The 13456-nt window shown below is 49.3% G+C and overlaps 1 protein-coding gene across 1 annotated transcript; it reads left to right on the top strand.

Annotated features, from left to right (window-relative positions):
- Positions 1–563: 563 nt before the first annotated feature.
- On the top strand, positions 564–3687 carry INSM1 (INSM transcriptional repressor 1). Its single transcript, XM_019462386.2, has one exon. It carries the CDS (start codon positions 1018–1020, stop codon positions 2542–2544), a length of 1527 nt encoding a protein of 508 aa, XP_019317931.2. The 5' UTR covers positions 564–1017; the 3' UTR covers positions 2545–3687.
- Positions 3688–13456: the final 9769 nt, after the last annotated feature.

Consider the following 13456-nt stretch of genomic DNA (forward strand, 5'->3'; position numbering starts at 1 on the left):
GTGCCAACTGTTTCTAAAAGTCGAGATAAAACCTTCCAGTCGCACGCACGCGGACGCACGGAGGCCTTGGATACAAACGCCGCCCTCGGCTGCAGCCATAAGACCAGAACCTCTACCTAAGTTTGCAACTCCGGGGTCCCATTTTCGCTTGGGTCCTGGGTCCCAAGGCCCACCCGTCCGAGCCTCTCGGACGCCCGGGCTTTGCCACTATTTTCATTTTTTTTATTATTTCCCAAACACCAGGCGGAGTCCCTGCGCCTCCCCCGACTCCTCTCCCGCCCCAGCAGCCACACTCAGATCTCCCCCGCGCCTGCTGCTGCCCACCGCCGCCCCTACCCAATCAGCGCGCACAACTTCCCCCTCCGCTCTGGCTCGCGGATTGAACCCTCCTGACATATTTGGGGCCATTCTTCTCCTTTGTTGCTATTTTGCTCGCGACCCGCGGGTAATCCCCGCGCGGGAGGGGGGCGTGCATTGTCGTGCTGATGGACGGGCCCATTTGGCGGCTCCGCGCCCCCCGGAGGAGAGACACAAAGCCCAGGCACGTGCGCCTCCCCATAGAGGAGCAGTAGACCGTGAAGGGAGGCGGGGCCGGGCGTGTGCCTGGGCCGGGCGGGGCGGCGGCGCCGGGCGGGGCGGCAGCGGGGCGCGCGCGGGGGCCCAGCGCCCTCAGGTACATCTGCCGCACCTAACGGGCGACCCCCGAGTCCCGGCCCCTTTTTTGCCGCCCCGTAGCCCTCCCACCCGACCAGGCGGAGGAGGTGCGGACGCTCTGATTGGCTCCGGAGGAAGCGGGAGGCGAGAACAATGGCCCCCTCCCCCCGTTAAAAGGGAGCGGCTCCCGGGCCCGGGGACAGGGACGCGCGTGCAGGGCGCAGAGCCGGGCCGAGCCGCCGCCGGCGCCACGCGAGTCCCGTAGCCGCCGCTCCCGGGCCATGGGCCGGGGGCATTGAGGGCCGCCCGGGCCGAGCGCGGAGGTGGGACCGAGTCAGTGCCTTGCCCTTGCGCTGCGCCAACATGCCCCGCGGCTTCCTGGTGAAGCGCAGCAAGAAGTCCACGCCCGTGTCCTACCGGGTCCGCGGCGGCGAGGACGGCGACCGCGCGCTGCTGCTCTCGCCTGGCTGCGGGGGCGCCCGCGCGTCGCCCCCAGCGCAGAGCCCGGGGCCGGGACCGTTGCTGCCGCCCGCCGAGCGCGCCCATGCGGCGCTCGCTGCCGCGCTCGCCTGCGCGCCGGGCCCGCCGCCGCCCCCGCCGGGCCCGCGGGCCGCGCACTTCGGCAACCCGGAGGCCGCGCACCCGGCACCGCTCTACAGCCCCACGCGGCCCGTGAGCCGGGAGCACGAGAAGCACAAGTACTTCGAGCGCAGTTTCAACCTCGGGTCGCCGGTCTCGGCCGAATCCTTCCCTACGCCCGCCGCTCTGCTCGGAGGCGGCGGCGGCGGTGCGAATGGCACCGGCGGCGGCGGCGGCACCTGCGGCGGCGACCCACTGCTCTTCGCTCCCGCAGAGCTCAAGATGGGCACGGCGTTCTCCGCGGGCGCTGAGGCGGCCCGCGGCCCAGGGCCCGGCCCCCCGCTGCCCCCTGCCGCCTCCCTGCGGCCCCCGGGCAAGCGCCCTGCGCCCCCCGCCGCCGCCGAGCCGCCCGCCAAGGTAGCCAAGGCCCCGGGCGCCAAGAAGCCCAAAGCCATCCGTAAGCTGCACTTCGAGGACGAGGTGACCACGTCGCCTGTGCTGGGGCTCAAGATCAAAGAGGGCCCGGTGGAGGCGCCTCGGGGCCGGGCGGGGGGCGCGGCGCGGCCGTTAGGCGAGTTCATCTGCCAGCTTTGCAAGGAGGAGTACGCCGACCCGTTCGCGCTGGCGCAGCACAAGTGCTCGCGCATCGTGCGCGTGGAGTACCGCTGCCCCGAGTGCGCCAAGGTGTTCAGCTGCCCCGCCAACCTGGCCTCGCACCGCCGCTGGCACAAACCGCGGCCTGCGCCCGCCGCCGCCCGCGCGTCCGAGCCTGAAACCACTGCCAGGGCTGAGGCGCGGGAGGCGACAGGCGGCGGCAGCGACCGCGACACGCCGAGCCCCGGCGGCGTGTCCGAGTCGGGCTCCGAGGACGGGCTCTACGAGTGCCACCACTGCTCCAAGAAGTTCCGCCGCCAGGCCTATCTGCGCAAGCACCTGCTGGCGCACCACCAGGCGTTGCAGGCCAAGGGCGCGCCGCCCGCGCCTCCGGCCGAGGACCTACTGGCCTTGTACCCTGGGCCCGACGAGAAGGCGCCCCAGGAGGCGGCCGGCGACGGCGAGGCGGCCGGAGTGCTGGGTCTGAGTGCGTCCTCCGAGTGCCACCTGTGCCCAGTGTGCGGGGAGACGTTCCCCAGCAAGGGCGCCCAGGAGCGCCACCTGCGCCTGCTGCACGCCGCCCAGGTGTTCCCCTGCAAGTACTGCCCGGCCACCTTCTACAGCTCGCCTGGTCTCACGCGGCACATCAACAAGTGCCACCCGTCCGAGAACCGACAGGTGATCCTCCTGCAGGTGCCCGTGCGTCCGGCCTGCTAGAGCGCGCCCTCCATCGCGGCCCCCCCGAACTGTGCCTTCTCTTGGAGACCCACGAGGAGAGCGCGCCCTGCGCGCCCTGAACCCGCGTCCGCTCCGGGGGCGCCCACCCCCGGTGAAAGTGTTGTCTCCGCTTCTCTCGGTGTGGCGTGACGGTAACCCCAATCCTCTCGTTGTGACTCCTTTCGGACCCCCCCCCCCCCCTTGCGTTGTGTCCCCTTCCCCTCCTTGGCGCAACAGGAGCCAATCTCTTTCTCTACAAGAGAGAAAAGCTGTAAGCGTTTGTCTCGTGGTTGGAAGCTTCCCCTTGGAGGGGAGAGCTGTTTTTCTTGCTAGTATTCGCTGTGTTCATGGTCTAGAAATGCGGTTTGCTCTCGCCTACCAATCTCTGCTCTCTATGTATGTAGCGTACGGGTTGTTTTGGGTGAATCTTGAGGAATAAATGCCTTTATATTTCACAGGCTGTAAATTGAACTTCCCACACGATTAGCTTTATTATGGCTTGTGAACTGCTGGAGTCTGGCTTTACCTTTTTGTATGTGAACAAATCAAATTGCTTAAAAAAGAGTTTTCTTTAGTATAGCCACAAATGCCTTGAACTGTTGTCTGGGATTGTTTTGGGGGAGGGAAGGGAATTTTCAGAAAATGCTGTAGAAACTGCCTCAATACTTCACATAAGACTCTTTGGTTTTATCATCTTTGTTGAGGTAGGACTATATAAGTTCTCTCTAAATGTATATGTTGATTTATGAGTAATTGTTATTTATTCTTTATTTATTTATATTAATTATGAAGATTATGCTATTATTTGATTGCAGATCTTTTTTTTTTTTTTTTGGTACGCTTTTCCCCCTCCCTTGCCACTCTTGACATTTCACTGTGCATTTTAGAAGAGAGCCTTTTTCTAAAGGGATCTGTTAAAAGTTTTAACTTTTATACCTATCTGAGCGAATTACAACCTACCATTTTATTCTGCTTGGAGGGCCCGTGAGGCCCCTGTACAACCAACAGCTCTTACTTTTAAATGCAATCTTTTTTCTACATACATTATTTTCTTAATTGTTAGCTATTTATAGAAAGCTTCAATAGAACTGTTTCAACTGTATAACTATTTACTATTCAAATAAAAATATTTTCAAAGTCAAAGTCAGATGGATTTATTTCTGCATCGCGTGGCTTCACTAAGGATTTAAAATGATTTCTTAAATGTCTGTTTTCTATTAAAGGAAAAAAATCCTGCCACCTTCACTAGGATCATGGGTTTTTAGAGCTGAGCCTGAACCTCTGGGTCCTGCCCTTCTAGCAGCTCAAGGGTGTAGCCTCAAAAACTGGTGAACTGGAGCCAAAGGCTTGCTAGGGGTGTTGGGAAAGGTAGTGGAAGATGGGGCTAGAATGAAGGCCTGGGAGACTCTTCCAGAGAAATCTACATAAGTGCCCACAAGAATCTATCCTTTTGATCAAGGGGGTGTGAGACACACTTTAACTTAACAGACCCTGCATTTCCTGACCATTTGGGGCTCAGTGTAACAGTAATTCCTCAAATAAATAAGGTGGGTAGTGGTCTCATGGTCAGATTTCCCCAGTAAGTGAAACAAACCAGAACACTCGTGGCTACAACAGAAGTTAATGCAGTTTGGGGTAAGGGTTCAAAAATGATTTTTCAATCAGGTGAGCAATCCGCTTTTGGGGGAAAAATGGAACACCATCTGTTTAGGGTATTAGCGTTAATAACAGGTCATTACAATGTTTTCCGTTATGTGTCACTTAGCTCGTTGAAGAACAATTCTGACGCCCACCAGTTAATATTTCGAGTTGTTTCCCTCTCTGAAACAGTCCATTGCAGAGCTGTGCTAAACATCACAAGTGTGCATTTCCTTTTGTGGTATATTTTGCTACTTTTTTCCTAAGGCCCTCTAAATCAAATGTTTGTCCATCAAAGAGATTTTAGACATCTGCCCAGTAAAGGGCTGCATGTCTGAAGGATGTAGGTGGGATGGGGGTGGGAAGGACAGTCCATGAGAAACTTGGAAGGAACAACTGAGAGAGATCGGTTTGTTCAGACTCTGAGCCTGCAGTTTTGTGTGGGAGAGGGGTTAGAAAGACTGAGCTGTCAGGAACATTGAATATTCCTCCATTTGTGAAGGTCTTGCAACAGACCCAGAATGGCAATGAAGGAGAAGCCACTATAGGTAAGTTGCTCCCTGGACAGATCGCATTTGCCTTTTATTGGTGATGCCTATGTACTTTATCAGTTTGGAGAATGTATAAGCACAGGGACAAAACAGTAGTTATAACAACCTGGAAACTGGATAAAACAAAGGAAAACTCCAATTTGCAGGCTGTTGGCTGTCTCCTCTGAGCAACATTAACATGAGAATTTTTAAATGTCCTCCCCGAATTACACCATACGTGAAAAGACTGAGTGAGGGTCAGGGTATGTTCTATGCCCATAAAAAGTTTCCTGGAAAACCTGATGGTTGGCCACACATGACAAGTCGAGGCTTGGCTGCAGGAATGACATCTTGTCGTCTGTGTTTGGCCCACTGGTTTTCATGTCCATAATCATAAAGCATAATTTCTAAGATCCACTTTTATGAGGGTAAAGAAAATTTGGTTGTTTGCAAATGTGCTCTTTCATAGCCAGTGGAAATGTATTCCCAATGACCAAATAATACCTTTTCTAAACTTAGAGACCAGAATTTCATTTGTGTGAGATGTTCAGTGAAATTGCATACAAATTTGACCCCACTGAAGTAACGGAATGGTGTCCAAGAATTAGACAAGTTTTGTCTATTTATTTCGAAGTTACCTTCTATGGGTCAACAAGATATTCCACAGAAAGGAAATCAGATTCTCTCTCCATCTCTCTCTTTTTCATCCCTTCCTGGATAATAAGTTCACAAGGGCTCCCGTTTTAGAATACCAAGTGGAGACGTGCTCACCTTCTTTATAAATATGCAAAGGATGCTGAGAACATCCTGTGTCTCTGAGGTCACTCCAAGCTTGGACAACCTTCCCTGGAACCCACTGGCACAGCCACGCCCACTGCCGCAAGGGATTGTTGCTGGGAGGGGTTGGTGGGTTAGGGAATGGGACAGGACCAAAGAGGGAGGAGCTAAAAGAAGGGGCTAAATAAAGGAAGGGACTTAATTTTTGCCTGTGGTGTCCACACTTTTTCTCCTCCTACACGAGGGTGATATAATAAAAGTCAAAGGCTGCTCTGAGCTGCCTGGTTCCGAAGCGAACCGGCAGCTTTGCCCCTTTCTCCAGAGTTGATCACGTCCTCTTGACTCCCTGGAGGCCTGGAGAAGTCCGGGTCTGACAGGATCCCTGGCTTCTCAAAGGCCTGCGCTGTGGAAGCACATGCTCCGCCCTCAGCCAGAACCAGGGCCCAGCGGAGGAGTCCCCCAGTCACACAGCACTCCAGTGTAACTTGCGAGTGCCAGCAGTGAAGCCAGAGGCCCCACAATTGCCCACGATGAGCAGTCAGGGAGCAGAGCAGAACTGAAGCCTGGAGCCCGGCAGGACTCTAGCTGCTCCAGGGCACGTGGGAGTATGTGGGGGCCCCCGGGCAGAGACGAGGGCGCACAAGATTGGGCAGGGCAATGCCAGTCTCCAGGTTGCCCAGCCCATCTGTGCCAGATGCTGCTGACCACAAGGGCGCACTGTTTCCCATTGGCCCCCATTGCTCTGCTGCAGGCACCCGAGTGGACCTGCCATCTCTTTCCACCAGCTGCCCCTCTGTCCCCGACCCCTGGACTTCGTTCCACAGCCTCCACAATGTCTTCGAACAAAATGAAGCAGAAACTCTCCAGAGTCCTAGTGAACAAAGCACATCATGGTATTCTTCACCCACCAAATGTCTTGCTAAAGAGAAAGGGTCTAGAATGCACCTCAGGCAAGCTCCTTGGCTCTACTGATCCCTTGGCTTGCTGCAGGCCTCTGTCTCCTCATCTGTGAACCAGAGAGAGTGGGGCTCTGCAAGGTACAGTGAGACATCTGAGGAGGGTTCCCGAGACTGTGAACTGAAAGGCAGCAAGAACCCCAAAGGGAGCAGGTGTCCTCAGTTTAGGCAGGAGAAAACCTATATCTCAGAGCATGTTCTCTGGTGTTGAGGATGTTATGAATCCACTGGTCTGTGGAAGGCAGGCTTTGATTAAAACTTGCTGTCTTCTCACGGAAGGGACATTTTGGTCTTGTGGAGAAAGTTTCTGGCAAATAGACCCTAGCGCGTGGGGTCATTTATAATGACATATATACATACAGTGCGTGGTGTCACCCAGTTAGCTTATCCCAGGGCCAGGTTAAACTAGAGAGGCCTGTAAGGTCTGGTGGTTAAAGGCATGATTTGTGAGGTTGGGAGAAGATCAAGGTGAAACTGAGTTGTAGAGAGAACCCTGCCCCCCTCCCCCCCCCACCAGGTGGCAAAGCATACCAATGTGAGAGAGTGGACTAAAGAACATGCAAGGGTCTTGATCCCCTCTGATTACCAAAGTGGTACCAAATCATGGAGCACAACACAGAAGTCTAAAGACACTTAGGATTCTAATCCTAAATTATGGAAATATTTGATTAATACTTTGGCAATATAACTTGAAGGTAATCGCCTGAAAATCCCGCTTGGCTGAGAATGCCTCTAAAAGCATCTTCGAGTTATATAGATCTTATATATTGAAAGAAAAATTGTTTCTTTATTACCAATCTGTAGCATTAAGTGACCAATACTCATAGGGAAAGCCTGGTATACTCATTACTCCTGGATTGCAATATGGCCACCATCTCTAACAGGCACGTGCATCAGCACCACAGAGGAAAGTTTAGAAGTGAAATCCGGTCCCAGGCCCACAATTATCCCCATCCAGTGGCTCTGGGGGAAAGAACTATTCCCAAACACCCAGAGTAGGAAGGCCATCCTCTAAGGGATTGTTCAAGGTCCTGGAGATGCCTCTGCTGACCTGGCACCTTGGTCAGCCAAGTGAGGTCAAGTATGTGGAGTCCACAGGAAGAAAGGATGAGAGAAGACAGCGCCTACCTGCCCAGTGATTTCCACAAACAGGGAAATCTTTTTTTCACCAGGAGAACTACAGAACTCCTGCTTCCTACTGAGGTTGCTAAGGAAACATAAATAATTTCCAACCGATTCATCAACATCTTGTCTTGTGCAAACAACCAGCTACATGTTTTGATGTCACCAAGGCGATTTCCCAGTCAAGAGGATTTTCTGCAGGAAAAATGAATCCTGTTTCTTTGGAGACTCCTTATGAGGAGCTGCAGCAGGGAAAGTACTACATGCCAGATTCAATCCCGGAAAGTGACAGAGACCAGTGAGAGGCGTCACCAGCAAGACACCTCTGAGGGACCTCCGTGGCAAAGAAAACTGACTTCTCACTGCCAGTGAGAGAAACAACTTGGCTTACAAATTTACTATCCACAACCATTTTTTTTTTTTTTTTTTTTTTGGTCATCACTGTGGACCGATATGCTTCTCAAAATCATAGAACGTATTTGAGCATATGACTTGAAGTCAGTTAACATATTTTCACCAACCCAAACACACACCCCTTCATCCCTTAACTGTCATCATTTGTCTAACACATATTTTTATTGTGGGCTTGGTCTGTTGCATCTGGAAAGTGAAATGTTCAAGATGTGATGATCCCTCTGGCAATATATATGGTGAGCAGATGGGTTGAGGGGTAAACGTGCTCATGTTTGTCTTATTTGAAGATTTCTATACTGTGTGGATTTCCTGGTGGCATTTCTACACAAAGCATCAATACTGATGATGCTTTTCTTTAGCTCATTGCATGAGCCTGTACTACTGAGACAAAGCGATCTTAGGATGCTTACTGTATTGAAATGAAACCTATAGGAAATTTACTGCCAGTCAGAGCACATTCAAAGGTGTGATTATTGGAAGCCAATAATTCGAGCATGTCAGATTCACGCTGTGCAGCGTCCCCAACATCTATTAGAAGCTGGTCCCCATGGTTTGCACTCCCAGTTTACAGTGCTGCCTCCCTTCATCAGAACTCAGGTGTTCACTGTTCCTGCCACTCAGTTTGAGCCAGTAGAAAAAGCATCACACAGCGGGAAACAAGAATGGCAGAAACTTCCACCTGAATGCGTTATTCTCCTATTCCACTCATCAAAATAAAGGCCCTTTTATTCGAATGCAACATCTGCTTCATCTCTGTTGTCCAGGACCAGGGCCTTGATGCAATGCCCCTTCTCAAACGCTACAGTCAGGTGTCACACCTGATGGTGACAGGATGGACAGACTGAGCCAAGAGGCTATTGTCTGCTGAATCTGATAGGAAGCAGAGGAGGTGTTAATGCATGGAAGGGTTTCAGAGAAGGCTCTTTTTACAGGAGGAAAAAAAATTAGCGTAAAATTTCCTCCAAGCTCAAAGAACAGAAAGGGGTGTGGATCTTAGCTGAAACCCACATGTCTAATATTGCCATTTAAAAGCTTGTCACACCAGGTGCCTGGGTGGCTCAGTCAGTTGAGCGTCTGACTTCGGCTTGGCTCATGGTCTTGCGGTTCATGGGTTGGAGCCCCACGTCGGGCTCTGTGCTGACAGCTCAGAGCCTGAAGCCTGCTTCAGATTCTGTGTCTCTCTTTCTCTCTCTCTGCCCTTCCCCATCATGCTCTCTCTCTCTCTCTGTCTCTCTCAAAAATAAATAAACATTGAAAAATTTTTGTAAAGCTTGTCACACCAGGGGCGTTTGAGTGGCTCAGTTGGTTAAGCATCAGTTTGAGCCCTGTATTGGGCTCTCTGCTGTCAGCGCAGAGCCTGCTTCGGATCTTCTGCCCTTTCTCTCTCTGCCCCTCCCCTTCGCTTTCTCTGTTTCTCAAAAATAAATAAGCATTAAAAAAAAAAAAAAGCTTGTCACACCAATTGATTGTCATTCTTTCCTACTGCAATGTGTCCCACTTTCTTATGTAAAATGAACCTTGATTATTCCAGAATGCAGCTACAAAGAGGTTATTATTGGGAGATGGGCAGAAACTGACAGGTACAGTGTACATAAAAATGAACTGTCAGGGACACAAGGCAATGAACCAAAGTGCAGGCTCTGTGTGTCCAAATCCAAACCGAGTCATGTTAGATCTCACCACATGTGTTACAAACATAAAGGAATACGCTCTTTTCTCACTCCTCTCTTTAATAAAAGACCCTTATTGCTTCTTTTGAGCAGTGTTGTTATCCTTGATATCTTCTTGAGGGTTTCCGCACGAATTATCTTGATAATTCACCAAACACCAATTATAGTTTTAAATCATTTTAGTGAAACATTTACCTAAGTGAAATTTCATATTTGGGGGCACCTGGGGGACTCAGTCAGTTGAGTGTTCGACTTTGGCTCAGATCATGATCTCACAGTTTGTGAGTTTGAGCCCCACATCAGGCTCTCTGCTATCAGCATGGAGCCCTCTTCAGATCCTCTGTCCTCCCTCCCCCTGTCCCTGCCCTACTCTCTCTCTCTGTGTCTCTCAAAAATAAACATTAAAAAAAAAAAAAGATTTCAGACTTGTATCAGAAAATTTTTTGCTATATTAGCCACAGAGAAAATCATGATTTTCTCCTTTGCATTTTCAAAATTTCTTCAGTCAGTTCCAAGAGAACTAAAAAAAAATTGAATAAATATTATTATAGCTACCTTGACTTGTTTGTTGCAACAACTGTGATCTTATACCTTCTAAGGTGGTACTGAGATTCCAGAATTATTGCCACTGTGGTTTTTCACAATTTCTACCATTATAACTTAAGAGGCTAACCCAGGGGTCAACAAACCAGGGAGTCAGGTGGCCAAATCTGGCCATGAGCCTATTTTTGTAAATACAGTTTTATTGGAGCATGGCCACACCGTTTGTGTACTGTTGTCTATGGCACCACTTAAAAAACCCTGAGTGTTTAATTGAGAAAGTTAAATAAGTAGGAAGCTGCTTCCAAGACAGTTTTCTTAATACTGTGCATGTTTGGGGCTCCTGGGTGGCTCAGTCTGTTAAGTGTCCAAGTACAGCCCAGGTCATGATCTCATGGTTCATGAGTTTGAGCCCCGTGTTGGGCTCTGTGCTGACAGCTTGGAACCTGGAGCCTGCTATGGTTTCTTTGTCTACCTCTCTATGCCCCTCCTCTGCTTGTGCTCTCTCTCTCATTCTCAAAAATAAATAAACATTAAAAAAAATACTTTGTATGTTTGTCGCGTCAACTGGAGTGGCTCTCAGGCAATACGTACAATTTCTCACCTGTTATGTCATTCACTGAAATGTACACAGAAGAGGAACATCATCTCCTGGTATGAAAGTTGTTTCCTCACTGCAATAATGGCTGAATTTATTGAGTGAAATGACAACTCTTAGGCTGAATCATAATAAATAATAAGTAAAAATAGAAACTAAAAATAAAAAGTTTTATATCAAAAATTTTGTATGGTTCAACCTGACATTTCAAGGGTTTTGTTAGTTCATTGATTTAGCAATTTTGTGAAAGCCAGAAGATAACTTTAATTTGGCATTTGTCAGTTTTAAAATAATATTAATTGGAAAACAGCAAGCACCTTCATGATAACTGCTGGCCTCATTTAATTTTGCAAATACATGAGCATTTGGGGCATTGAGATCAACGTCCAACAGTGGAGAGGCAGCTCTGATTAGAAGTTCCCAACCTCTACTTGAAACTTTTTCTAAAGCAATTTTCTGATCCAGCTTCACAGGCGTATCAACTGTGGCAGCTACAGTGGAGAACATTCCTAGTATGTGTTTTTGGGATGCTGGTTACTCAAAGTGTGGACCATGAACCTATAGCATTGGCACCAACTGAGAGCTGGGTTAGAAGGGTGGAAGTGCAGGCCCTTCCCCAGACCTGCCAGATCAGAATCTGCACTTTCATAAGATCCCCAGCAGGTCTGTGTGTACATTGCTGTCTAAGGTGAGTGATTGAAAGTGTGAGGTCTTGGTCATGTATGGTATTCCCACTTGTTGACACTGGCAATAAGTGTGGCCTGGGAAGAGTTGATGGCTTGAAGTCTTAACCAGAGACTACTACCCCCAATTAATGGTGGATTTGTAACAGTAATAGCTAAAATTCTTTGAGCCCTAATTACTCACCTGGTCTATGACCTTAACATGAAATACTCATTAATTTCTCATGATTACTCTGTGAGGTTGTATTGGTTAGCCCCATGTAACAGATGGGGACATGGAAGGTTTTAAGAGGTAATATGACTAGTAAGTGGTGACATTCAGGTGAGAGCAAGGAGGAAACTGCCTCACAGAGATAAACCTTGAAGGGAGCAAATGTGCCAAACCTTGAAGTGAAAATTCAAATGGATAGTGACATACAATCTTCTTGTCATTGATAGGGGCCACCAAAGCATGGAACATGACCTTGTGGTATAAGAACACATACAGTTCTAGTACCAAATCATGGAAACACCTAATTTATGTTTTGGCAATTTGACTCCAAAGTAATAGCCTGGAATTTCCACCTCAGTGAGAGAGGAGCCATGCATGTCACCATTTCAAGTTCTCTCTTTCTTGTGCATTGGAAAAACTTCTTTTTTAACGTGACCCAAGCTACAAACACAAATAACCCGTACTCTTGGGAAATTGGGTAATTCAGCAGTCCGTGATTATAACTAAGGCCCTCACACTGGCATCTGTAGTATCAAATTTGTAGATTCTGAACCACTTTCGCTTTGCTTTAACAGGCTGAAGATGCGAGCCATAAGAGAGAGAGAGATGTTTGAATTCTTTGTGAACAATGGAGTTTTAGGCTGCACCATAGTGAAGACATCACATGGGGCCAGCACGCTCATGTACACGTCTTCTTTCAGTTCTCTACCTTCCACCTCGGTTCTAAAAGCACTTGGTTGTGGAAATCGCAGCTCTATACCTGCCAGCAAGTTAACAGGCCATCCCAGAACCATGGCAACCAGCAAGAGTGAGAGAATGAAAGGTCCCTGAGCACATGTCCTTAAGCACTCCCTGCTTAGCCCCAACCAAGGGCAGGCAGAGGGACACCAGTGCTGAGAAGAAAGGGGGCCGATCCCAAACCCCAAATCTGAAACTCACAGTTGAGTCACTTTAAAGAAAACTTTTCTTTTCTTTTTTTAATTTCTTGGGGCGCCTGGGTGGCTCAGTCGGTAAAGTGGCCAAATTCAGCTCAGGTCATGATCTCGCGGTCCATGAGTTCGAGCCCCGCATCAGGCTCTGTGCTGACAGCTCGGAGCCTGGAGCCTGTTTCAGATTCTGTGTCTCCCTCTCTCTGACCCTCCCCCATTCATGCTCTGTCTCTCTCTGTCTCAAAAATAAACGTTAAAAAAATAAATAAAATAAAATAATTTCTTTATGTTATTTATTTATTTATTTATTTTTGAAAGAGAAAGAGAGAGAGAGAGAGACAAAGCATGGGTGGGGATGTGAGCAGAAAGAGAGGGACATACAGGGTCTGAAGCATGCTCTAGGCTCTGAGCTGTCAGCACAGAGCCCCACACAGGGCTCGCACTCGCAACAGTGAGATCATGATCTGAGCTGAAGTTGGCGCTCCACCAACTAAGTCACCCAGGCACCCTTAAACTTTTCAATAAAAAAATTAATTTTGTGCCTCAATAAAAAATGTAATTTCCCACCAAGGTGGGATTTCACAAGCTCACATGCAAAGGGACCTTGTTTCTTCTCCAATATGCCATAGACTGCCAGGCACCAGGAGCTCAGAGAACAAATGCCTGCTTTCATCATCTTGTCTCTGCCATTTAAGAGCTATGTGACCTTGGGTGAGTTAAACTCTCTTTGCTGTTTTCTCACTGATAAAGTGGAGGAGTAGTACCTACCTGTACTGGACATTTATTGTTTTCTGCATACCCTACAGCTTTTGAACACCCTTCCTATGTTTGGCTAATTTGCCAT

The sequence above is a fragment of the Panthera pardus genome, unplaced genomic scaffold (assembly GCF_024362965.1).
Source record: "Panthera pardus isolate Hobbes unplaced genomic scaffold, ASM2436296v1 HiC_scaffold_25, whole genome shotgun sequence".
NCBI classification, from domain to species: Eukaryota; Metazoa; Chordata; class Mammalia; order Carnivora; family Felidae; genus Panthera; species Panthera pardus.